The 24,194-nt window shown below is 44.5% G+C and overlaps 1 protein-coding gene across 1 annotated transcript; it reads left to right on the top strand.

The window, feature by feature from the left end:
* Positions 1-15,832: 15,832 nt before the first annotated feature.
* Positions 15,833-20,648, top strand: LOC124656110 (putative disease resistance protein RGA3). The gene is made up of 3 exons (XM_047194914.1): positions 15,833-16,879; positions 18,287-20,462; positions 20,575-20,648. The coding sequence occupies exons 1-3, from the start codon at positions 15,833-15,835 to the stop codon at positions 20,646-20,648; spliced, it is 3,297 nt and encodes a 1,098-aa protein (XP_047050870.1).
* The last annotated feature ends 3,546 nt before the right edge of the window (positions 20,649-24,194 follow it).

The raw sequence follows: 24,194 nt of genomic DNA, 5'->3' as shown, positions 1-24,194 counted from the left end.
CTATGTTTGTCTAGCCCCCGAGTATCTCGGTGACTCTTTACTATATTTGTATATTTGCGAGGTTGTGAACCAAGGCATTTATATATTTGAGGCAAGTATGAGCCCCCGAGTTTTTGTTGAGTACTATTTTGTATTTTTACTGACTTACGAGGTATTTGAATACCAAGGTAAGGTTTTTCTTTTGTCGATGAACTATATTGGAATTCGTCGGAGCAGTGACTTTGGTCATGTTGATAAAGAAGAAAGGTAATATGGCCACTATCTTTATTATATTGCAGCACCGCGAGCCCGCCTCATTAAAAACCTTCTCCGGCCCCACTCGGTGCCCCGAAAAAGGAAAAGAGTGCGTATGAAAACTCGCGGGCGTTTCAGTACATTGAAGTTTTACAAGGACTATATTTCGACTCTAGGCGTAGAACCGCCTGAGTTGCGCCACGTTCCAGGGGTTTGGCTCCTCAACCCCTGTCTTCTTGTCCTTTATCCTGTATGCTCCTCCTCCGATTACTTCCGTGACGATGTAAGGGCCAAGCCATGGTGACTCGAGTTTTTCATGACTTTTTTGCGTGAGCCGAAGAACTAGATCGCCCACTTGAAAAGATCTTGGCCGCAAGCGTCGACTGTGGTAATTCTTCAGGTCCTGTTGATATTTTGTAACCCTTGATAATACCTCGTCTCGAGCTTCGTCGAGTGCGTCTACATCGTCTTCCAATGCTATCTTTGAAGCTTCTTCATCATATGATGTGACTCTAGGAGAGTCGTGCTCTATTTCTATTGGAAGTACTGCCTCCGCGCCATGGACCAGAAAAAACGGGGTTTCTTGTGTCGCCGTATTTGGAGTTGTTCGGATGCTCCACAGCACACTTGGTAGTTCTTCAGGCCGGGTATGTCGAGCTTTTTCTAAAGGTCCCAACGAGACGTTTCTTGATGCCATTGCGGATGATGCCATTGGCTTTCTCGACTTGTCCATTGGTTTGAGGATGTGCGGCGACGCGAAGTTCAGCTTGATACCCACCTCTTTGCAATAGTCTTTGAATTCATTGGATGTGAAATTGCTTGCCGTTGTCCGTGACTATGCTGTGGGGCACTCCAAATCCGAAGACGAGGCCGTGTATGAATTTTACTTGCGGATGCTCCGTCCGGTGAATTTATCGGCTTCGCTTCTATCCACTTTGTAAATTTGTCGACGACTACTAGCATGTACTCCTTTCCTCCTGGCCATGATTTGTGTAACTTGCCCACCATATCGAGTCCCCATTGTGCAAAGGGCCACGACAAAGGTATTGGTGCTAGCTCTGCTGCTGGAGAGTGAGGTTTTGCGGCGAACCTTTGACACGCATCGCAGGTTCGTACTATGTCCTTAGCATCCTCAATTGCTGTTAACCAGTAGAATCCTGCCCGAAAAACCTTGGCTGCGATAGCTCGACTACTTGCGTGGTGGCCACATATTCCTTCGTGTACATCCTTCAGAATTATTCTTCCTTCTTCAGGTGTGACGCACCTTTGCAAGACGCCTGAGATACTTCTCTTATATAATTCTCCCTTAACCACTGTGAAAGCTTTGGAGCGTCGAATTACTCGCCTTGCCTCGACTGGATCGTCGGGTATTTCTTTCTTGAGTATATGTGATATGTATGGCTGCATCCATGGTGTTTGTATTACCATGACCAGGTCTTGCTCTTCTTCTTCTTCCTCTTGCTTCTCCTTGGTAGCCCCGAGGGTTTCTTCTCCTTCTTTTTTAATTTTGTCGACTCGGTGGATCTCTCTCGTTATCTCTTCCCAAAATACACCTGGCGGGACCGCAAGGCAGCTGCGACCCGATGTTTGCCGAACGTCGGCTTCGTCGTTGCTCAATCTACTAATATGATTTACTTCGCATCCATCGAACAACTTCTCGAGCTCATTGTACACCTCCTTGTATGCCATCATGCTTGTCATTGATCTGCGTCACATTGGTTCATAACTTGCTGAGCTACCAACTGTGAATCGCCAAAGATTTTTAATCGAGTTGCTCCGCAGGCTTTCGCCATCTTCATCCCGTGTATGAGAGCCTCATATTCCGCTTCATTGTTAGACGCGTTAGGGAACGTCATCCGAAGGATGTATTTCAATTTGTCGCCTTCAGGTGATATGAGTACTACTCTGCGCCGGCCCCTTCTAGTCTCTTGGACCCATCGAAGTTCATAGTCCGGGTTCTCGATAAATGCGGGGTCCTGTATTTTGCAACTCCATCCACTCTGCGATGAAGTACGGTAGTATTTGCGACTTTATTGCTTTTCTTTTTCATACGTGATGTCCCGAGGGAAAGTTCTATTCCCCAAAGGGAGACACGACCCGTAGCTTCACGGGTTGTTGAGTATATTTGACAAAGGAGCTTCATTGACCACTATGATCGGGTGCGCCGAAAAATAGTGGCGCAACTTTCGTCTTTGTCGTGAACACTCCATATGCTAGCTTTTGGTGCGAGGGTACCTTTGTTTTGAGGGAGACAAGACTTCGCTCACGAAGTATACTCGGTCGTTGTACTCCATGGATTTTCCCTTCTTCTTCTCTTTCGACAACTAACACCGTGCTAACCACTTGGGGTGTGGCTGCAATATACGGCGAGGAGAGGTTCCTTTTCCTTTGGAGCCACCAGGATTGGTGGTGTCGATATTTTCGCTTCGGATCCTCGAAAGCTCTATCGGCTTCTTCGTTCCACTGGAATTTATCTCCTTGTTTGATCGGCGCATAAAATGGTAACGCTTTTCTCCTAACACGGCGACGAATCTGCTCAAAGCTGCGACTCGCCCGGTTAGGCTGTCTGTATTTCTTTCAACTTCGTTGGCTTCCTCATTGTTACTATGGCTTGTATTTTGTCGGGATTTGCTTCAATCCCTCTTGCTGAAACTAGAAACCCCGAAGTTCTCCTGTTGGGACGCCAAAAGAACACTTCGTCGGGTTCGGCTTGAGGCGGAATTTGTCGAGGTTGTCAAAAGTTTCTTTGAGATCCTCGATCAGCGTTGTCCCCTTTTTTGATGTTATGACGACATCATCGATGTACACTTGCACGTTTTTCCCGATCTGTGTTGCTAAACACTTCTGCATCATCCTCTGATATGTTGCTCCCGCATTTTTTAGACCAAAGGGCATTGTCTTGTAACAAAACACGCCGTAAGGTGTAATAAACGCTGTTTTGGCTTCATCCTCTTCTTTTAATCTGATCTGGTTATAACCCGAGTATGCATCCAAAAAGGAAAGACGTTCACAACCTGCCGTGGAATCGATGATTTGGTCGATCCTTGGGAGGGGAAAGTGATCCTTAGGGCAATGTTTGTTGAGACACGTGAAGTCGACGCACATGCGAAGGACTGTCGTATTTTTCTTTGGCACCATCACTGGGTTAGCTACCCATGTGGCTTCTGTAGATATCTCTACGATAAAACCAGCTTCCTCTAGTCGATTTATTTCGATAGCATGGATTTGCGGTTTGGTTCGAAAAACGCCGCAAAGGTTGTCCGATTGGTTTATTGTTGGATCCAAATTTAGGTGGTGCTCGGCAAGTTCCCCGGGTACTCCTGGCATGTCAGCTGGACACCATGCGAAGATTTTCCAGTTCTCACGGAGGAACTCGACGAGCGCGCTTTCCTATGCGATATCCATGTTGTTTGCAATGGATGTCGTCTTTTTTGGATCTGTCGGGTGAATTTGCACCTCCTTAGAATTTTTCTCTGCGTTGAAAGTTGATTCTTTGTTTGGCCTTCCGACGTCTGGCGATACGTCGTAATCGGTCATGCTTTTCGACGCCAAGTATTCAGCTTGCATCCCGAAGGTTTCGATAACCGATGGAAATCCTTGTCGCACTTATCGGCTAAGGCGAAGCTCCCTTTGATCTGTGATTGGTCCCTTGGGTCCGGGCAATCTCCATAACGGGTAGGTATAGTGTGGTACTGCCATAAATCGGCGTATGCTGGTCGTCCCGAGCAAAGCGTGAGTACTGCGATGGAAAATCCACGACTTCGAACTCCAGTTTCTCGATTCTATAATTTTCTCGGGTTCCAAACTGAACGTCGAGGTTGATCTTCCCCAATGGGTAACTTGGTTTCTCTGGTGTGATGCCGTGGAACCTTGTGTCCGTTGGTTTCAAGTTTGCTAAGGATATGTTCATCTTTCTCAATGTATCTGCATACATAAGGTTTAAGCTGCTGCCACCATCTATGAATACTCGAGAAACGTCAAATCCTGCGATAACTCGCTGGCGGTATAAGTGCTGACCGCCACTGGTCGAGGAACTTGCTGCGGATGATGCTCGCTATTGTGAAACCGATATCTTGTCTCGACCAATTAAGGTACTCAAGCTGTTGGTGGAGGCATTTTCTCGCCATAAACACCTGTCGTGAGATTACTTTTTGAGCTCTATTAGATGGCCTTCCCTTCGAATCATCGACCACTGCTCCGTTGGAGTTAGGATCAACATAGGGTGGTGGTGCAGAGTGCTGCCGCTATTCGAGCTGGTGTTGATTGCCTTCGTAATCGCGGGAGGTGGCGGCGGATGAACTTCGCTCCTAGGCTCCCGAGGGTTTCTTCGTGCTGCTCGTGCGTGAGCGTTTTCGCACATCTGAACATTGCTTGAAAATTTCGACAATCTTTCCGCGGGTGTCTGATTGTCTTTTCCCATTGCTTGTCGAGGAAGAAGTGCATCTGGCACGGTCCGTTCGGCATTTCTTCGGGAGACACAAAAGGTCGTGGAAACCTTGGCCCACTATTTTGCCTGTTGCGGGAGTCGTCCCTATTATCGCCTCGCTGCTCATTGCTTCTCTGATAATCGTCTCTGTTGCTTCCTCCTGTATTTGACCGAAATCCTGCCGAAATTTGCCCTGGGGCGTCATAGTTCGGATACTGCCGAGGAAATCGTCGCCTCGTCTGATAATTTCGACCACGGTCCTCCTGCGGCGACCTGTGTCGTTTATTGTGGACAGCGTCTTCTCCGTCTGCCCATCTATTTGCTATCTCCATCAACGCGGATACTGTTTTTGGGTTGGTCCTTCCCAAGTCCTCGACAAAATCTCCGCGCCTTATTCCTGCGACAAACGCATCTATTGCTCTCTCGTCAGATATATTTTCTGCCGAGTTTTTTATGATGTTCCACCTTTGGATGTATTTTCTCATTGACTCATCTGGCTTTTGTCGACACGCCCTCAGCTCTTCCAACGATGCAGGCTTCTTGCACGTGGACCTGAAGTTCTTGACGAATACGTCCTCGAAATTTTCCCAGCTGTCGATGGATCCTGGCGGGAGTTTTTTGATCCAAGATCGTGCAGCTCCACTTAAGTGCACTTGAATACTTTGCATCGCGGTTGCTCTAGTTCCTCCGGTTAGCTTCACCGTTTCGAGGTAATCAATTAACCGAGTCCTCCGGATCTTGCAGGCCGTCGAACTTTTTGAAGTGATCGGGTAGCTTGAATCCCGAGGGGACTCGAGTTTTTCGGACTCTTCTCGTGAAGCACGGTAGACCGCACATATCCTCATCATTAAGCTCCGGGGACTGCCGATGATCTCTTCTGCTTTGCCTTGCTCTATCGACCCTTGCTTGTACTCCTGTGTCTCTTGCTCCACTTGGTCCTTCGGGAGCTGCCGCCGTTGCTGCCGCAGGTCGTGGACTATTTTGCCTTGCTGCTCCTTCGGGAGGCGTTGCTACGAACGCTGTCCCCATAGCTCCAACCCCTGCCAATGCCATGTTGTATAATGTTTCCCTTGGATCTCCTGGGGGTGGCCTGGATGCGAGGATGTAAGCTTGTGTCGCCATATACCCAGCTTACGGTGTCTTAGGGATAATATTTCCCCTTGTATCTATCGACATAAAAGACATGTCGAGGTTTTGAACCAAGAACTCTCTTTACGCTTCGGGTATGTGTTGTAACCTTGATCTTCCTCTGTTCCGAGCCTCCCTGTGGCTATCACCCGAAACTCTAGATTGTCCACTTAGATCTGCCCTTCTCCTGCTGGGATGCGAAGCTGCCTCCTTTCTCCTGTTCAACTCAAGCTATCCGTTTTTCTATTTCTCGGGCAGTTCGTGCGAGCATATATTGATAAGCTTGCGGTTCTTGAGCTGTAGCTGTTGTCGTCATTGGTTCCGAACCATCTATGGCTTTTGCCGCTCTATCCCAGGCTGCTCGTGGAAGTTGGACTCTGACGCGTGGTGTGGGCCCGACATATTTGGTGCCCATACCTCTCCTTAGATCTGAGGGATCGACAAAAGGATTTCCCAACTCGTCGAAGGCCTCCGATGTTTCCTCTTGATCTTCGATAGCATAAATCTGATGATATTTTGTACTCAGATCTATGTTGGGTTCGGTGACATCATTGTTGAGATTGATGAAGACCTTGCCCACTGTGAGAGATTTGTCGATGAAGTCGTAACTCGTCGACATCGCTTGAGCCATCGCTATATATGAGTCCGCAGATGACTCAAACGATGCGTTGCTAAAGATCTTGGCGAGTTTCTCTCTTGCTCGATGCCGACGTAACGTGTTGCCGAAGTTTCTTCTTCGACTCAGTTGACGATGCATAGCTTGAAAAATCAGAATCGACCGCCGACGATCCCGACGAAATCGGAATTTCGACACGATACGATCCTTCTTTCTCGACGCGAAAGTGGAATCTTCCGAACGTCATCTCCAAGGGCTCCGCCAGATACGCATATGCATCCAAACGGGAGGGTGGGTGAGGAACAAAATCAACAAGACCAGCAGCGATCTGTTTACCTCGATCCATAGTATTGCTTCCGGTTGACGATGTCGAAGATCTTGAACGTGCCATCGAGATCAGCTCCTTACGCCTCTAATTCCCACAGACGGCGCCAATTGACAAGGGATTAACTTGTCAATGCCTATGGATTATAGGCTAGGGTTTAGTTAGAAGTAGAGGGCAAGTAGATCTCGAAGGTTTCAGCCGAAAAGTACTCGACGAATGCGAAAACTAGGGTTTGCAGACAATGATTCGATGATCTTCTCGTCCCTCGACTCCCCCTTTATATAGGTGGAGCCGAGGGATTCGTGCTATACAAGGATTACAGAGTCCGGGATGATTTCTAACTTATCCCGCCAGATTACAAATAACACTTCCTATTACAACTCTATCTTTTCCTTAAATACATCTTGGGCTCTCGAGTCTTCTTATTCTTCGGGTAGTGGGCCTTCAATAAACCCCGGGTACTATATTTCGGCAGGCCCATTTGGGATGCCTATGTCACTTGGCCTGAAATTATGGAGGCTTTATCCTCCATTCCAGGACAGCAACCATGTGACCGGCCAGATATTGTCAACCGGGTATTCAAAATGAAGCTTAACATTCTAATGGATGATATTAAAAAGAGGGAATTCTTTGGACCCATAAACGCAGGTAATCATTATTTCCTTAGCCATACTCCCACTGCATAACATAAAGTTTACCTAGCTCTTAAAATATTTTACTTTCGTACAGTTATCTACACAATTGAATTTCAGAAGCGTGGCCTTCCACATGTTCATATAATTATATGGTTGGCCAAAGAAGCCGCTTTAGATGCACAGAAGATAGATTCATATATTTCTGCTCAATTACCTGATCCTAGGAAAGATCCAGTAGGATTTGATGCAGTGTCTTCTTTTATGGTACATGGCCCCTGTGGTCCTTTGAACAACTCATCACCATGTATGTCAGAAGGGAAGTGCACAAAATTTTACCCGAAGGAATTCTGTGAGCAAACTATTGTACGGGAGAATGGTTTCACGGAATATGCCCGGCCAAACAACAAAATAACTGCTATCAAAAACAAAGTTGACATTGACAACAGATTTATTGTTCCTCACAATGTTGACTTAGTGGTCAAATACCAAGCTCACATAAATGTCGAGAAGGTTAATCATGATGGCATGCACAAATATCTGTTCAAGTATGTAACAAAAGGATTTGATTGTGCTCGAGTTGGCCTCCAATCTAATTCTTCAACATCAGATTCATCTGCTGAAATAGTAAATGAAATTGATAATTACTTAGAAGTTCGTTGTGTCACGCCAAATGATGCTGCATGGCGTTTGCTGGAATTTGATCTTCACCACACAGACCCTTCTGTAGAAAGGCTTCCTGTTCATCTTCCTCTTGAGAACAATGTTATTTATTCCGAGGATGATAATCTGGAAGAAGTCATTGAAAACCCACGAAATATGACAACTAAATTGACTGCATGGTTAGATGCTAATATGAAACACCCTGCAGCCCGTCAATACACTTACATTGAATTTCCAGAATATTGGACATGGCACCCACAAGGTAAATACTGGGATTATCGACGAGGATCTCAGAAGAAAATTGGCCGGATTGCTCATGTCAACCCTTCACAGGGAGAAACTTACTATCTGCGTATGTTGCTCCACATTATTAAAGGCCCAACCTCCTTCTCTGAAATCCGGACTATATCAGGCCAAGAATATCCTACATTTCGCTCTGCATGTGAAGCTTTAGGTCTCCTAGGTGATGATCAAGAATGGTCTAATGCTTTAAAAGATGCAGCTCAGTGGGCATTACCATTCCAACTACGTCAGCTTTTTGTTACTCTGTTGCTCTTTTGCAACGTAACAAACCCTATCAAACTTTATGAACAACATGCATCCAAAATGTCTGAAGATATAACACACCGTTTGAATCGTAGTACTTCTGCCCAGTCGAGCATTTCATCATTGCATTCATATGTCAGCTCTTCTCTTCTCAATGAGCTTGATAAATTGCTAAGAGATTCTGGGTATTGCTTATCCCATTTCGGTTTGCCTCTACCAGATGATATAGGGAATGTTTCTGCACAAAATAGACTTCTGTTAGATGAGCTTACATATAATATTCCTGACATGACATCCACTCTGAATGAAAATATTTTAAGACTAAATGAAAACCAGAGGAAGGTTTATGATGCTATCTATAATTCTGCCATCAGTAATGAAGGTAGAACATTCTTTGTTTATGGGTACGGAGGAACTGGGAAAACTTTTCTATGGACTACTTTGCTTTCTTCTATCCGAAGCCAAGGGAAAATTGCGTTGGCAGTAGCATCATCAGGAATTGCTTCCCTATTGCTCCCCGGAGGTCGAACACCTCATTCACGCTTTAAAATTCCTTTGGAGATTTCTCAGAACTCAATGTGCAGTATAAAGAAAAATACACACTTGGCAGAACTTATTCAAAACACATCTCTTATTATTTGGGATGAAGCGCCAGTAAATCATAAATATTGTTTTGAGGCCTTGGACCGCACTCTTAGAGATATAATGTCTGATAAGCGACCCAATGCAGAACAGATGCAATTTGGAGGTATCACTGTTGTCCTTGGTGGCGATTTTAGACAAACACTACCAGTCATAAAACATGCAACAAAGCAACAGATTCTGACATCTTGCATTGTTAACTCTTATTTGTGGAACCAGTGCACACTTCTACAATTGACTGAAAATATGAGGCTGAAATCAAGCAGCCTCTCCATCTCTGACAAGGAAACATTAAGCAGTTTTGCTGATTGGCTTTTACGAGTTGGAAACGGAACTGAGCCTTTTGTGCCTATTCCAAATCAACCCAACAATATATTCATAGAGATCCCACAGTATCTCCTCCTCTGTCCAGATTCTAGGAATATAGATGGGTTGGTCTCTTTTGTTTACGACAAAGGTTGTGAGACGGCTGACATTACATCGTATTTGTGTGATCGTGCAATACTTGCACCCACAAATGATGATGTTACTAAAATAAATGACAGAATGATTGCTCAGCTCAATACAAGTGAGATGTCATATTATAGCTCGGATTCAATCGATGACAGTTGTCGTAATCTTTCTACTCTAGAAGCTTTGTACCCAACTGAGTTTCTAAATACTGTAAAGATACCTGGGCTTCCTGACCACGTGCTCCATTTGAAAATTGGTGTTCCTATCATGTTACTGCGCAATCTCGATCCATCTAGGGGCCTATGTAATGGTACTAGGCTTATTGTCACACAACTGACTGGTCGTGTCATAGAAGGAGAAATTATAACAGGAAAAGCTATAGGTTCAAAAGTGTATATTCCTCGCATTGTCACAACATCAACTCAGTCTAAGTGGCCTTTTAAATTGAGGCGTCGCCAGTTTCCTGTTCGCGTTTCATATGCTATGACAATAAACAAAAGTCAGGGACAAACGCTAAACCGAGTTGGTGTCTATTTACCATCTCCTGTCTTCTCCCATGGCCAACTGTATGTTGCATTTTCTAGAGTTACATCACCAGAGGGATTACGGGTTTTGGTCGAAAACAGTCCAACATCTTATGAGCATTGCACACATAATGTAGTATATGCTGAAGTACTCAGTCAACTTAATATGAACATAAGCTAAAATTAAAAGGTATATTCTTCATTTGAGTGTACGTTCTATCCTTTCAAAATATGTTCTACGCACATTGCAATTAGTATTTTTGCCTGATTTTTTCCTTTTTCTTGGTTCAGGAATATCTCACCTATGGAGTCAACTAGAAGTCTAAAAAGCATAACTGTCGGACAACAAAACTGCAAGGTCTTAGCACGCCTGATAAGACTATGGGATGCTATAAACATGAATAGTAGATATGGGGGTGGTTTGATCAGCATTGATGGCATTATTTTAGATGAAGATGTACGTACATCCCAATTTTTTCTTTTGCAACTTATGAATAAACATGTTTTCCCCAAAACTATTACAATTTTACATATACTATTTAATGCTTCTAACAATGTGCAGGGAAACATGGCACAAATAAGTGTACCAAAAAGGTTTGAAAAACAGTTTCGCCATTTGATTGCTGAAGGATCTGTCTACATTATTTCGGATATTGCAGCTATTGACATCAGAAGCAAACCATATGTCTATCACCATCAGAAATATTTGCTGCAATTCAAACATGACACAAAGGTCCACCCACTACATTCAAGAGGAGAAAATATTCCAGCACTTTCCTTTGACTTTTGTCCATTTGATCAGTTACCAGCAAAAGCAATTGACTCAAAGCCTCTCCTAGGTAAAATGTCCTTTCTTTATTTGTCTACTACCATCATCCTTTAATGATTGTTAACTTTTTTATACATAATTGGTCCTTTTAGATATAATTGGAGTTATCAGTGATGTTGGACCATACGACTATGCTAGCCCAATGTCTCAGAAGAAACTTCGAAAGATCAAAATTCGTAACCTAGAGTATGTTTTCCCTCCTGCAATTGTCACTTATTGTTTCTACCGCAATTTCACCTTTGTCTGCGAAAGTACACATTCTTTTCTTTTCCAGTGAACAGACACAGGAATTAGTTCTATGGGGGGAACATGGCGAATCATTTGACGAGAATGCAGTACTTCAAAAATCTAAAGAAGGAATTGTGATTGCAATTTTCGCTGGTATAACTGCAACATTACAGAAGTATACAGGTGACTTATCGGCCAATTTTCCTTAGATAAAAGAATAACATTATACTTTAAACATCAAAATAACCACTTATGCTTGTAGGAATGATACAAGGATCCTCAAGTTCTGCAACTAAAATTTATCTTGATCTCAATCTACCCGAAGTTAAAAAGTACAGCAGCAGGTTCTCTCTCTCTCTCTCCCTCTGTGGTATTCTCCCATAAATCCCATAAATTTTCTATTCCATGCGTCAAGATACTAATATTGGAAATGTAATTTTTTGAAGCTACAAATGGAAATATCCAACTCTAGAAAAGCATCTCCCTCAGGTCACACAGCAGTCTCCGCTTGAAGCTGCAGGAAAACTGTACACCATTGGACAAATATCTGCTCAGCCGAATTCATCATTTCAGGTTAATACTTTAAGAGATTGCTTCAATGTTCCTAACTTCGCATTACCTAATGCTAGAACCTTCTTCGTTTCATAAGGGAGGAGCAACACTCTGTACAATTGCCAAAGTAACATCAATAATACCATCAGTCAAGTGGTATTACAAAGCATGCAAGCATTGTGGAAAAGGATACAACAACATGACCGATACTGCAACATGTACCTGCCAATTTCCAAATCCGTGCCCAATGTACCATATAGCTTCCTCAAAATCTAATCCTTATCAAATAAATATTATATGTTCTTCATGAACATAACAACTATTTCACGCTTTAGGTACAAACTTCCCCTTACAATATCAGATAGCTCAGGAAATTTGGATGCAGTTGCTTTCTCTAAAGTAGCTCAAGAATTAGTTGAGCGTCCGGCTGAACAAGTTAGTATGAATATGAAGATTGATGCTGCGGATCATGTGGTTACCCTTGATAATGCCATTGGTAAAGAAAGGATATTCTATATAGGAATGAATACCGAATCTGCTGGCAAGTACCCTATAGATTACGTCTTGAAGAGAAGTTTTCCGTTGGAAAAGGAAGCCTTGATGCCGATGCTGACTGCTCCAAAGGTTTGCAACATAGTTATATTGATTACTTACAAATATTCCTTTTACTAACTTGGCATGTCAAACTTTTCCAGTCAACACCTGATACAAATCAGCTGTCTCTTCCTACTTCATCCTCCATAATCTCTAACAGGTCCTAAGCCGTTTCTAAGACTCCACTCAAAAAACAGTTACTTCCATAATTGATGATGAATATTATATTTGTTTCTTTGCAGCCCAACTGCAGAAAAACCCGATGCCTCCTATGTCAATACACCTCCCGTTGATACACATACATCTATCCACATAAAAGAAAATGAAACCAGGTACTTCATCACAAGTCTCCCTTCTTATTTAATTCCTATGTTCAATGATTTATCAATACTGTACTTTACTCAGCTCCGTAGCAAAAAGAAGCATTGATTTTACTGAAGTTGAAGCAGACATGTCTAATAGGTAAATGCTAACTTTCTCACAAATGTATAGAATACAAATATCTTAACACACATGTAAACATAACACCTGTTTTAACGACATCCAATTTTCTCTATTGCAGATCAGCAGACATAGATAGTACTACTATCAAAAGACAGAAGCAAGAGTATGTATTAATTCCCACGATCTCAATAAAATATTCTCGCCAATAAAAGTTCTCTTTCACAAATTTTTATAATTGTTCATATTCTCTTTAAGAATAAATGCAGACAATGACACTAAGGCAAACAATTGTGAACAGCAAAAGTAAACCAAACCTGCAGAAGATATTCCATAGGTACTCTATGTGAATAACATGAAATTAAGTTATAATTTCATTCCACTATTCAGTTTTTTCTTACCTGTTACTTATATTTTTACCATGCTACTTTTTACAGTGATGCAGAAGATATCACAATTTGCGATGGACTAATTAGCAGCTTCACGACCTACAACAAGAACCGATTGTTACTTTGATTAATAATACCCCAGCACCCCAGATCTGCTTCTATTGTAACTGAGAAACATCACGAACTATATCTATGGTATCGACTGTGTCTACATGTAACGGCACGGACATTATTATTAATAAATGCAGCTTTCAGTTCTTTTTGCACCATTTGCAAGTTTGCGCTGCTCAAAATCCTTATTCTTCTCTTTGCTGTCCTAAAAATATTACCTGAAATCATACACGCATGCACCATGTTAATGCCTTCATTAACTACTTCAAATAAGACAATAAATTAACATTGTTACTACCGTCCGTGACTTTACTTTGTCAGTTTCTACACATTCATTGCCCAATTCAATATTACTGAAAACTTTCTTACGGTTTCATACTTTTCAAGGCTTCGATACACTTATATACCCCCCCCCCCCCAACCATTATACTCCCTACAAGTTCACCATCTCTTTCTGCACAGACTGTTGTCTTACATGGACAATCCGCAAGAAGGCAGCACGTACGGCCACTTCATCAAATTTATTTGTCTTTCCACATTCACATACTTGCCTTATATTTAACATCACGGAATTATTTTTTTGCAGGATTCAATCTGATGGAACAAAAAAAACTCTACCCCCCTCTTTTCTTCATTCATCTAGAGAAGCTCACAAAAAGTACATGGAAGGTATTGCAGACATGAAGAATACTGAAAAATCACTGACGTATATTACTTTCAAAGGCACCACAAAGCTTCATGAGGATCATCCATTCAAGCCTGCCAAATACATCGTTGAGTACATGAAGAAAGGAGCCCCCCATGTGCACATTTTCATCGAAGAAGAAGGCACCCGCACAAAAAACTCTCAATAACTCTGCCATTTACTAATTGTCCAATAGAATCAATAAGAACTTTTTCCTTTTTGGGTTCTCACATTGACACATTTGGTTTCTTACTTCATTTGTATCCATTTTCTAAAGTTATATATAAAACAAATACCAACACTATTTATATAACAAATACATTCATATAAATTTCAATCAGTTCTCGCAGCAACGCGCGGGGTATCACCTAGTTTTCAGAGAATTTAAATCCTACACATACCTTCGAAAATCCTATGAATTAAAGGAGCCTTGAAGACCTGCGCTAAAGGGCTATTCCTAGAAGAATTATGTAGGAAAAACAGTGAAAAAAGCAAAACCTAAGAGATTTGCTTTGTCAGCACCAAAAAGCAAGCTGCTGCCCCTAGTCAAGCGGCACCCCTTTCAGAAATTTATCAGCCCTGTCACCTTTCTTTTCTTCTGTTTTACAACCAGCTTGACAACTCCACGAGTGTCCAGTCATTCGAAGACTGACACGACCCAGTGACATGATTAACTAACTAATAGTGCTAGTAAAAGTTAGCACTAATTAATCCCAATCCAAATGACGTGATTAACTACAGTTGAAGAGTCCCTGAGGATCACATTAAGTATATGACTGCTTTGAGGAACGGCTTGAGATTCAGGTAATTGCATAACAATATCAGGAAGCGTGAATAGTCCTATTTGACACTTTATAGAAAATTATCAGCCTGACAAGTTTGTTTTTTTTCATTTTAACAGCCAGCCTGACAACTCCACAAGCGTTCCAACCAGTAGTGCTAGAAGAAGATAACACTAATTAATCATCGACATCGAAACAACGAGATTAACTTATCAAACATTTGAAGACTCCCTCTAGATCGCACCTTTCGCCACCTGACCGTGTTGTGCTGGCTCCGAGAAGTCTTCTCTTGATCGTGACTTCTCTGGCGGTGAGAACGCCTCCTAAGCATATCACGACAAAAGTACCAATTTTAAATTTCGTATTTTAAATTTTTTCAATATTCAGCATGCAGCTTTGAATACTACTCCCTCCGTTCCTAATTATTTGAACTGCTAAAACGTGTTATGTCAAAGAACTGAGGTAGTACGTTTTATTACAGATATAAAAAAATTACACACTTGATATTCTGAAGCTATTTTATTGAAACAAATAAGAGTATCAGGGACATACCGTGTTTGCTCCTTTTTAGGATGGTGTGAACAGGAGTAGTGACCATGCTTTTCCGTTTTTCTCATCATCTTCTTTTCACACCTGTCACTCTCCCCAAATATAAGCTCCTGAGCTGCACTTCCTTCATACTTGCTCCCCAATTTCGTTTTCTTCATCCTGGATGTGAGAACTCCTCCAAGAAGAGGCACAATGTAGGTGTTTTTGTCGCTTTGTCTATCTAGCTAATCATGGGTTCTCCGTTTATTAATTTTATCTTGTTATTGCTGATCACTAAGCTTCTCATGGGTTTTTTTTGTTGCTTTCGCATTTTGCATGCATAACTGTCTTTCCTGCCAGCATGCTAGTATTTTACTTGAAAAAGAAAGATTAGGTTCTCATAAATTGATTAGCATTTGTTGTCCTTCCGGTGTGGAAAATTGGTACAGTAGTTTAACTCTGTTTCTGTAAAAACAAAAACAAAAAGCAGCAAATCTAGAAGAAATGGCGGTGGTCCTGGATGCTTTCGCATCCTACATCAAGAATATGCTCGCGGAGATGGCAAGAGAAGAGGTGGGCATGCTGCTTGGAGTCCCTGGCGAGATTGATAAGATGGGCTCTAGGCTTGGCGACCTCAAAAACTTCCTTGCCGACGCTGATAGAAGAAACATCACAGACCAGAGCGTGCGTGGGTGGGTGAAGGAGCTCAAGGGCATCATGTACCAGGCCACTAACATCCTCGACCTATGTCAGCTCAAGGCCATGGAGAGGGCTCCGTTCACAGCTGACATGGGGTGCTTCAACCCCTTGCTCTTCTGTATGCGGAATCCCCTCTTCTCCCACAACATTGGCACCCGCATCAGGATGCTCAACCAGAGACTGGATGACATCTGCAAGAGGGGTGACAAATTCAACTTCATCAACCTCGGTTTCTATGAGGACCATAATTACAGGTTGACCTCTCGCCAAGCTGCCAACCGAGAGACAACAGGAGAGAATGTACAGTCAGGTGTGGTCGGGGAGAAGATCAAAGAAGACACAAGAGAGCTGGTCGAGATGCTAATTGAAAAAAAAGGTAGTAACAACGGGGGCAGCAGCAATGTCATGGTGGTCGCCATCGTGGGTGTGGGTGGGATCGGAAAGACAACCCTTGCTCGGGAGATATTTAACCACGACACTATAAAGGAGATGTTTGACAAGACTATATGGTTGAGCGTCAACCAGGACACCGACAAGGTTGAGCTGCTCAGGACAGCCATCACCCTTGCTGGGGGTGACCACTGTGGTGAAAAAGCAATGACTGTTCTTCAGCCAAGACTTGCGGCTGCCTTGAGAGGCAAGAAGCTGTTCCTGGTGATGGATGATGTGTGGAACCATGGAGTATGGGAGGATTTGCTTGAAGCACCCATGGTTAATGCCGTAGCTCGAGGTAGTCGAGTCATCATCACTACCAGACATGACACGGTTGCCAGAGGGATGAAAGCCTTGCTGCCCTACCATCATGTTGACAAACTAGAGGCCAGTGATGCTTGGTCATTGCTCAAGAAACAGGTTCCAACTATCTTTCTGTCTTAACTTCTCATTAATGCATTTTGCCTGCAATTTTGTAATATAGCACTTCAATTTCATGGCTTAATGTGCTCAATACTAAGTAAATACACGTCATATTTGAGGCAAATATTCAAAGTTCATATTTCTAATGCGTGTCTTAAAGGACATCAACTTTTTTCACTAAATTAGGTCTCAGAATCAGCAAAATCATTACTTGACCTCACCACTTAGGAACAGTTCATAGGCTTTACTGGGAAATGTAACTTTTACTTATCGATCCCAGGATAATCATATCAATTGACTACATTCAAATATTATAGTCTTTAAAAAAAATCTGAATCCATATGGTGTCACATAACACATAAGGTAATTTTTTGAAGAAAAATTCTGAATCCCACCGTTCGGATTAGATTGACGCAGCGTAGTGGAGAAGCATGCATGTTGGTAGCTTCTGTCCCGTATCGATTAAATATGATCGGAGGTAGTATGTCATATGGCCTTACGAAAACCATAAGGTTTTGCACTCATCCTTAACATGCGTCTATGATATAGACATATGGTGGTTTTTTCGTGAAGAATTGTGAGTCAATTTTTTGGGAATAAATCCCCTAGCTAAGCAATTTAGGATTTTTCTTATGAAAGTGTAGTTTTAACTTTCTTTTCCCTCAAATTTCACTTGCATTCATCAAGCTTTGTTATGCAGTTGTCTATCTCCAACTTGGATTGTTTTACTCTTCAGTACAAAGTCATATCTTTGGCATCATATAAACACATTGTTGATTTCTATGCAAATCCATTGCCCGTAGGAGTAGAGTTCAAAAATCAAGCAACTAAGAAATAAGAAAATAGATCAAACTACACTATATTGCTGGCAAAGCTAGTGAACATCAGTTCTGTACAGAAGTTGATTGTCGCCGAAAATCGGTAGTATCTAGAAACATTTGCACGATTCGCGACCTCTACAGTTATGCCATCTCATGTTGGTGGCAGTCATAAAAACATTTAGTAGGCCTAGCATCCAAATAGTCCAGGTTTATTGCCTTGAAATAGCCATGGCCTTAGATTTTTGAAAGAGAAGAAAAAGGGACGTAGAGTTTGCATGAAATTTGTTTAAGAAAATATTGTTTTGCACAAGAAATAAGAGAGTAAAAAATCATTAGTTATCTAAAAAAATTCAATAAATAGCTCTAGCAGTTTTTCTTCTACATGTACTTTTTGTTCATAATGACAGAATAAAGAATTAAAGGAGTCATCTATATGATTGTGGCTCTCAACTCAATGTGAATAAAGTGATTGACTGTGAAGATGGAGGTGGTCACTGAATTTAGTTTCTTGATAAGCTTATTATCAACCACTATATCTACTGATATAGGGATTGCCATTTTTGTAATCTTCAATTGCTTGCAGGTAATCTCAAGTGAGACAGAAGAAGCTGAGATTAGTACACTAAAGGATATTGCGATGAAAATTATAGCAAAATGTGATGGTTTGCCACTTGCAATAAAAGTTATGGGAGGACTCCTGCGTCAGCGAGAGAGAAGTAGAGGTGATTGGGACAAGGTTTTGAATGATTCTGCATGGTCGGTTATTGGAATGCCCGAAGAGCTAAACTATGCTGTATACCTAAGCTACGAAGATCTATCTCCTTGTCTGAAGCAATGCTTCCTGCATTATTCTCTCCTTCCCAAAAATATAGTGTTTGGTTATGACATTATTGTTGGCATGTGGGTCTCCGAAGGATTTGTTCTAGGAAGCTCATCAGATGATCTAGAAGAATCAGGAAGGCAATACTATAAGGAGTTAATCATGCGGAATTTGATAGAGCCAGACAGAGGATATATTGATCAATATCATTGCACCATGCATGATGTTGTCCGCTCGTTTGGTCAATACGTGTCTGGAGATGAAGCACTAGTAGCCCAAAGTGGAGAAACTGGTATTATTAGTAGACTTAGTTCAGAGAAGTTTTTTCGGCTGTCCATAGAAACAGGAGGGTCTGAATCAGGTGAATTACAGTGGAGGATGTTACAAGCACAGAAATCTTTGAGAACACTAATATTAATTGGCCAATTCAAGATTAAGCCTAGTGATACATTGATTGCTTTTTCAAGTCTACGGATTCTGCACATACAAGATGCAAATTTTGCTGCATTGGTTGACTCTTTATATCAACTCAAGCACTTGAGGTATTTGTCCATAAGATATGCTGATATATCTCGACTACCAAAAAACATCGGCAAGATGCAATTTCTGCAACTTATTAGCCTCAGAGGATGTGGAAGTTTCAAGAAACTTCCAGATGGCATTGTAAATCTAGGGAAATTGAGGTACCTTAGCCTTACTGGCACAAGTATGAATGCCGGCATACCTAGGGGGTTCCATGGCTTAACAAATATAAGGAAACTATATGGTTTTCCAGCCCATATTTGTGGTCATTGGTGCAGTTTGGAAGAGCTGGGCCCTCTTTCCCAGCTCAGGGATCTTGCAATACAGGGTTTGGAGAATGTATCTCGTACCTCGTTTGCCGCAAAGGCTAGACTTGGTGACAAGTTGCATCTTACCTATTTGAAGTTAGAGTGTGGCAGTACAGTAGGGCATGATAGGTTTGGCATAGATGAAGCAGGCACTTCTGAGGATCAGCAGAGAGGAATAGAGGAGGTGTTTGATGAGTTATGCCCTCCATCTAGCTTAGATTACCTTGATATTGGAGGATATTGTGGTCAACGGCTCCCAAGGTGGATGATGTCACCCGCAGCAGCGGTTACCCTCAAGAGCTTGAGGTTTCTAACGATGGATGACCTGGATTGTTGTACCCACCTCCCAAATGGCTTATGTCAGCTCCCCTGTTTGCAACTGCTGCAGATTGACCATGCTCCATTCATCAAGCATGTGGGCAATGAGTTCCTACAGTCCAGCCATGATCGTCATCGCCATCATTCATATGGAGTGGAGGTGGCATTTCCGAGATTGCACAAACTGGAGTTGATTGGAATGGTGGAATGGGAGGAGTGGGAGTGGGAAATGCAACCAGATGTGAAATCCATGTCTGTCTTGGAGGAGCTTCAGCTGGATACTTGCAAGCTGAGGCGTTTTCCTCCAGGGCTCACCTTCCATGCGAGGGCCTTGAGAAAGCTGGGTGTACACAATGTCCAGCACCTCAACTCCTTGGAGGACTTCACTTGCGTTGTGGAGCTTGATGTCTTTCACAACCCAAACCTAGAGAGCATCACAAACCTCCCAAGATTGCAGAAGCTTACCATTGTGAACTGCCCAAGGCTGAAGGCACTAGAGGATGTGCCTGAGCTCTTGAGACTTGAGCTAGAGGATTACCGCATGGAGACGATCCCCATGTATCTATGGAGTGTAAAAACAAGGCATTTACTGCTGGATTGCAGCCTAGCGCTGCTCAGCTCCATGGTCACGGAAAGATCTGGCTTAGGGATGGACAAGGTAATTAGCGGCGCACATCATGTCAAAGCCTATGCACGCAATGGACAGGAACAAAGGAAATGGTACATACTGTACACACGGGTACCCTACAGCTTTGAGACCAATATATCTCGCTGCTCTCCAAATCCTCAAGGTAAACAAGCATAGCCGGTAAATATTTGTTTTGTCTTCTTAATTCTTTCTTGATTCCCTTCTTTCAGAAGAATATATGCTACATTAGAATTTATTTCTTTTTTTTTCTCCAGCGGATGAAGAGGAGGAACAAGTTTGCAGAAGAACACCGTCCCAAGCAAAAAAGAAGGTCCGCAGAAGAAGATGAGTACAAAGGAACAGTAAACACTAAGGCCATATCTGGAAGAGGGTTTTGTTGAAAACTTTTGGGGGTACATCAATATGTCCAACCAGAGTTCTTTTTTGCCTTTGGTCGAAACCACGCGGAGTTTTTTTTATGTGAACCTATGGTGTTTAGCACATGCATCCGAGCTTCTTGGTGCCAGTACTGCCTCATCCGGCTATTTTAAGTCTTGTTATATCTGATAAGAATTCAGCTACTAAGCTCCCTAAAAAGACAAGCAGAAGTATAACCGCAGGCAGAGATACAGGCTACAGCAACTGTTATCAGCTAAAGTAGGCAAACCTAAAACACATAATAACTAAAAGAGGAAGCACCAATCAACCAAAAGGGATGGTACCAATATTAGATTTACCGTTCCTCGGAGTGCCGTTGGATCAAGGTGCTATAGTAGCTGAATTCTTATCAGATATAACAAGACTTAGAAGTTAGAACAGCAGGATGAGGCAGTACTGGCACCAAGAAACTCCAATGCATGTGCTAAACACCATAGGTTCACATTAAAAAAAAAAAGACAAGCAGAAGTATAACTGCAGGCAGAGATGCAACAACTGTTATAAGCTAAAGTAGGCGAACGACATAATAATTAAAAGAGAAAGCACAAATTAACCAAAATGGATGGTACCAATATCAGATTACCGTTCCTCGGAGTGCCGTTGGAGGACCAAGGTGCTGCTGTTCGATAAAGAAAAATGAACTGATTCCTCAATCCATCCCACTAGGTCCATCGATCACATGCCGTTGTGAAGGCAGTCGATATCCTGCAAAATCGCATCACAGAATCTTGAGTGTGAATGGTGGTTTATCAACATAAAGTCAGAAAGGAAAGCAACCCAGGAAGCTAACTGCTGGCAGGATTTTCCTTTGCGGTATTTCTAAGATTAGGACAAAGGAGAAAATAAAGCACACATCAATATATCTAAGTAAGTACGACCTGAAGAAGAATTTCATTCTACTCTCTGTTCTAATTACATGTCAACACGAGCTGGACCTGCAAAAATTGACGAGTGCGATTTTGGAGACTGGGGGATGGCGGGGCTAAGATAGGAGAAGAGAGATCTCAGAAGCTGCACCCGCCATTGCTCAGCTTGTAGAACCGGAGGGAGGGGGCCGGAGCTCGACCCTGTCTCTCTTCGCTGTCGGGCCGGACCCGCCGTGGCCCCTCCTCCGCCTCCACGTCGCGGCCACTACCAGCGGCCGCCTCCCTCCGTTCTTTTATCTCTTGCTGCAGGCGCCGGGCTGTGGACGCCGCCGGTTTTGGGGTGCCGCGGCAGAAGGCCAGGTGAGGTGCGGCGGCCGTTCAGAGGAAGAGCGGCGGCAGCCTCCCTGAGTTTGGAGTGACTTAGAGCATCTCCAACAGGCGCTGTAAAATCTCGCGCGCTATACCAGCGATTGGGCGCGCTGTATACCGCTCGCGCGCGGCATAGCGAATTTGCCCCCAGCGGAGGCTGTATTTTGCAGCGCGCGTTGGTATGCGAAAAACGCACCTTCGCCAGAGGCGCTATTTTGCACAGCGCGCGCGTCACAAACTGCTAAATCCGACCGTTTTTTTTTTTTGAAAATTCATCAAACAAACTATGAAATTTGATCGAAAATACGAATATATTTTAAAAGTGCGCGATACAATACGACATTTTAACGAAAATACTAAAATAAACTACTCCTCGCCGTCGTCGGACTCCCGGCCGAAGTCGGAGCTGCTCGATGTCGTGTCCGACACCGGCGTCGACGTCGTCGTGTCATCGGAACTCGGAGGAGGACGAAAGGACGACGGTCGACGGCCCTGCGGCGTTCTGCCTTTCCTCCTTCCTCCTCGCCGCCGCGTCGGCCCTCGCCGCGGACTCGGCGCGGCGCTTCTCGCGACTCGCCTTCTTCATCGCCGCCATCGCCGCCTTGTCCCCCTCCTTCTGCGCGTAGAAGGCCTCCGTGGCGGCGACGTCCTCCGGGAACGCGCGCGCCCACTCAAGGCGGTTGCGCTCATCCTCGCTCCGCCACGCGCGAGCGCTGCTCGAGGTCGCGGGCGCGGCGCCGCTGCTCGGTCGTGATGAGCGGCGATGGCGGCGCGAGCATCTCCGCCTGCTCGCGCGTCCAAACGTCGTCGAAATTCATCTGGCGGCGGGGTCGGCCGAGGCGCCACGCGACGGCGTCGTAGGCTCGCGCCGCCTCATGCGCGGTGTCGTAGGTGCCGAGCCGGATCCGCTCCTCGCCGGAGCGAATCTCGGCGTCGAAGCGGCCGCTCGGCCGCGCGCGGACGCCGCGGTAGCCGGAGGATGAGCGGCGCGCGGCGGCATCTTCGCGTCGAGGAGGAACGGCCGGAGGCGGAGCGGCGCGGGAGGAGAGCGGCGGGGAGAGAGAGGGCGCGGGAGGAAGACGCGTGGGAGGAGTGGCGGTTGGCCGCTCCGCGCGTGTCCTCTTTATGGCGCGCGCGGTAGCGCACGCGGCAGATTTCCGCGCGGGATAGCGCGAAAGCGCGCGGGCGGTAAAACTTTTAGCGCGCGCACCGTTTTCCCGCGTCCGCTGGAGCAGCGCGGCAGCGACCGCGCGCGGCAAAACGGCGGTTTTTTTTGCCGCGCGGGGGTTTTAGCGCGTCTGTTGGAGATGCTCGGCTGTGTTTGTTTGGGCTTCTGCTTCTGCTTTTAGGCCTGAAAAGCGGAAGCCCAACAAACAGCATGAAATAGGAAAGCGCGGTGGAGAAGCGCTGGTCGCGAAATGCACTACAACACCGAAAAGCAGCAAAAGCACCGGGCGAGGCGCTTCCCGAGCTTGTTCCTGCTTCCCGCAATACACTGGACCAAAGTATCCCCTATGCTTCACAATAATCACGAAAGCAATGGCATTCCTATATATTTCCATCTGCCCTTGCAAATCCCCAATCAGCCCGACACCCTCCGAAGCCCCGACCCCATTTCCTCCTCCTCCCCGTCTCCTATCCATGCCGGCTAGGGTGGGTTGCTGTGGCCCGGCGGCCCGGCCGCCGCCGCCGTTCCCCACCCTCATCTACACAGATCCCGGCCTCCTTCTCTCTGTTCTCGGCCTCGTCGAGCTCGTCGCGAATCGGGAGCACCATGGGTACCCGCGGCCGCCGGCTACAGGAAGTGTCCGAGCCGGTGCGGCCTCGTCGTTTCTCCTCCTCCGCCAGTGACCGCCTCGCCATCGGACGCCCCGCCGCCGTTCTCCGCCTCGCCATCGGACGCCCCGCTGCCAGCGCCCGCCGCGCCGCCGTTCTCCGCCTCGCCAGCGCCCGCCCCGCTGCCAGCGCCCGCCCCGCCGCCATTCTCCGCCTCGCCAGCGCCCGCCCCACCCCCAGCGCCTGCCCAGGCCTTCCTCCGCGCTCCGTTCCCGACCTCCTCGACCCCAGATCCGACTGGGCGCACCACGGGTCAAACTCGATCCGGTTGGCCGGCGGAGACCGGAGCAGCTGGATTTATTTCTCCAATTTATTTCTATGTAAATTTTTGATTTGGATTAAATTGCTGAAATATGTATGCATGTTTATGGATTTAATAGCTAATA

This window comes from Lolium rigidum, chromosome 5, assembly GCF_022539505.1.
Source record: "Lolium rigidum isolate FL_2022 chromosome 5, APGP_CSIRO_Lrig_0.1, whole genome shotgun sequence".
NCBI classification, from domain to species: domain Eukaryota; kingdom Viridiplantae; phylum Streptophyta; class Magnoliopsida; order Poales; family Poaceae; genus Lolium; species Lolium rigidum.
This window is presented reverse-complemented; position numbering and strand designations above follow the sequence as displayed.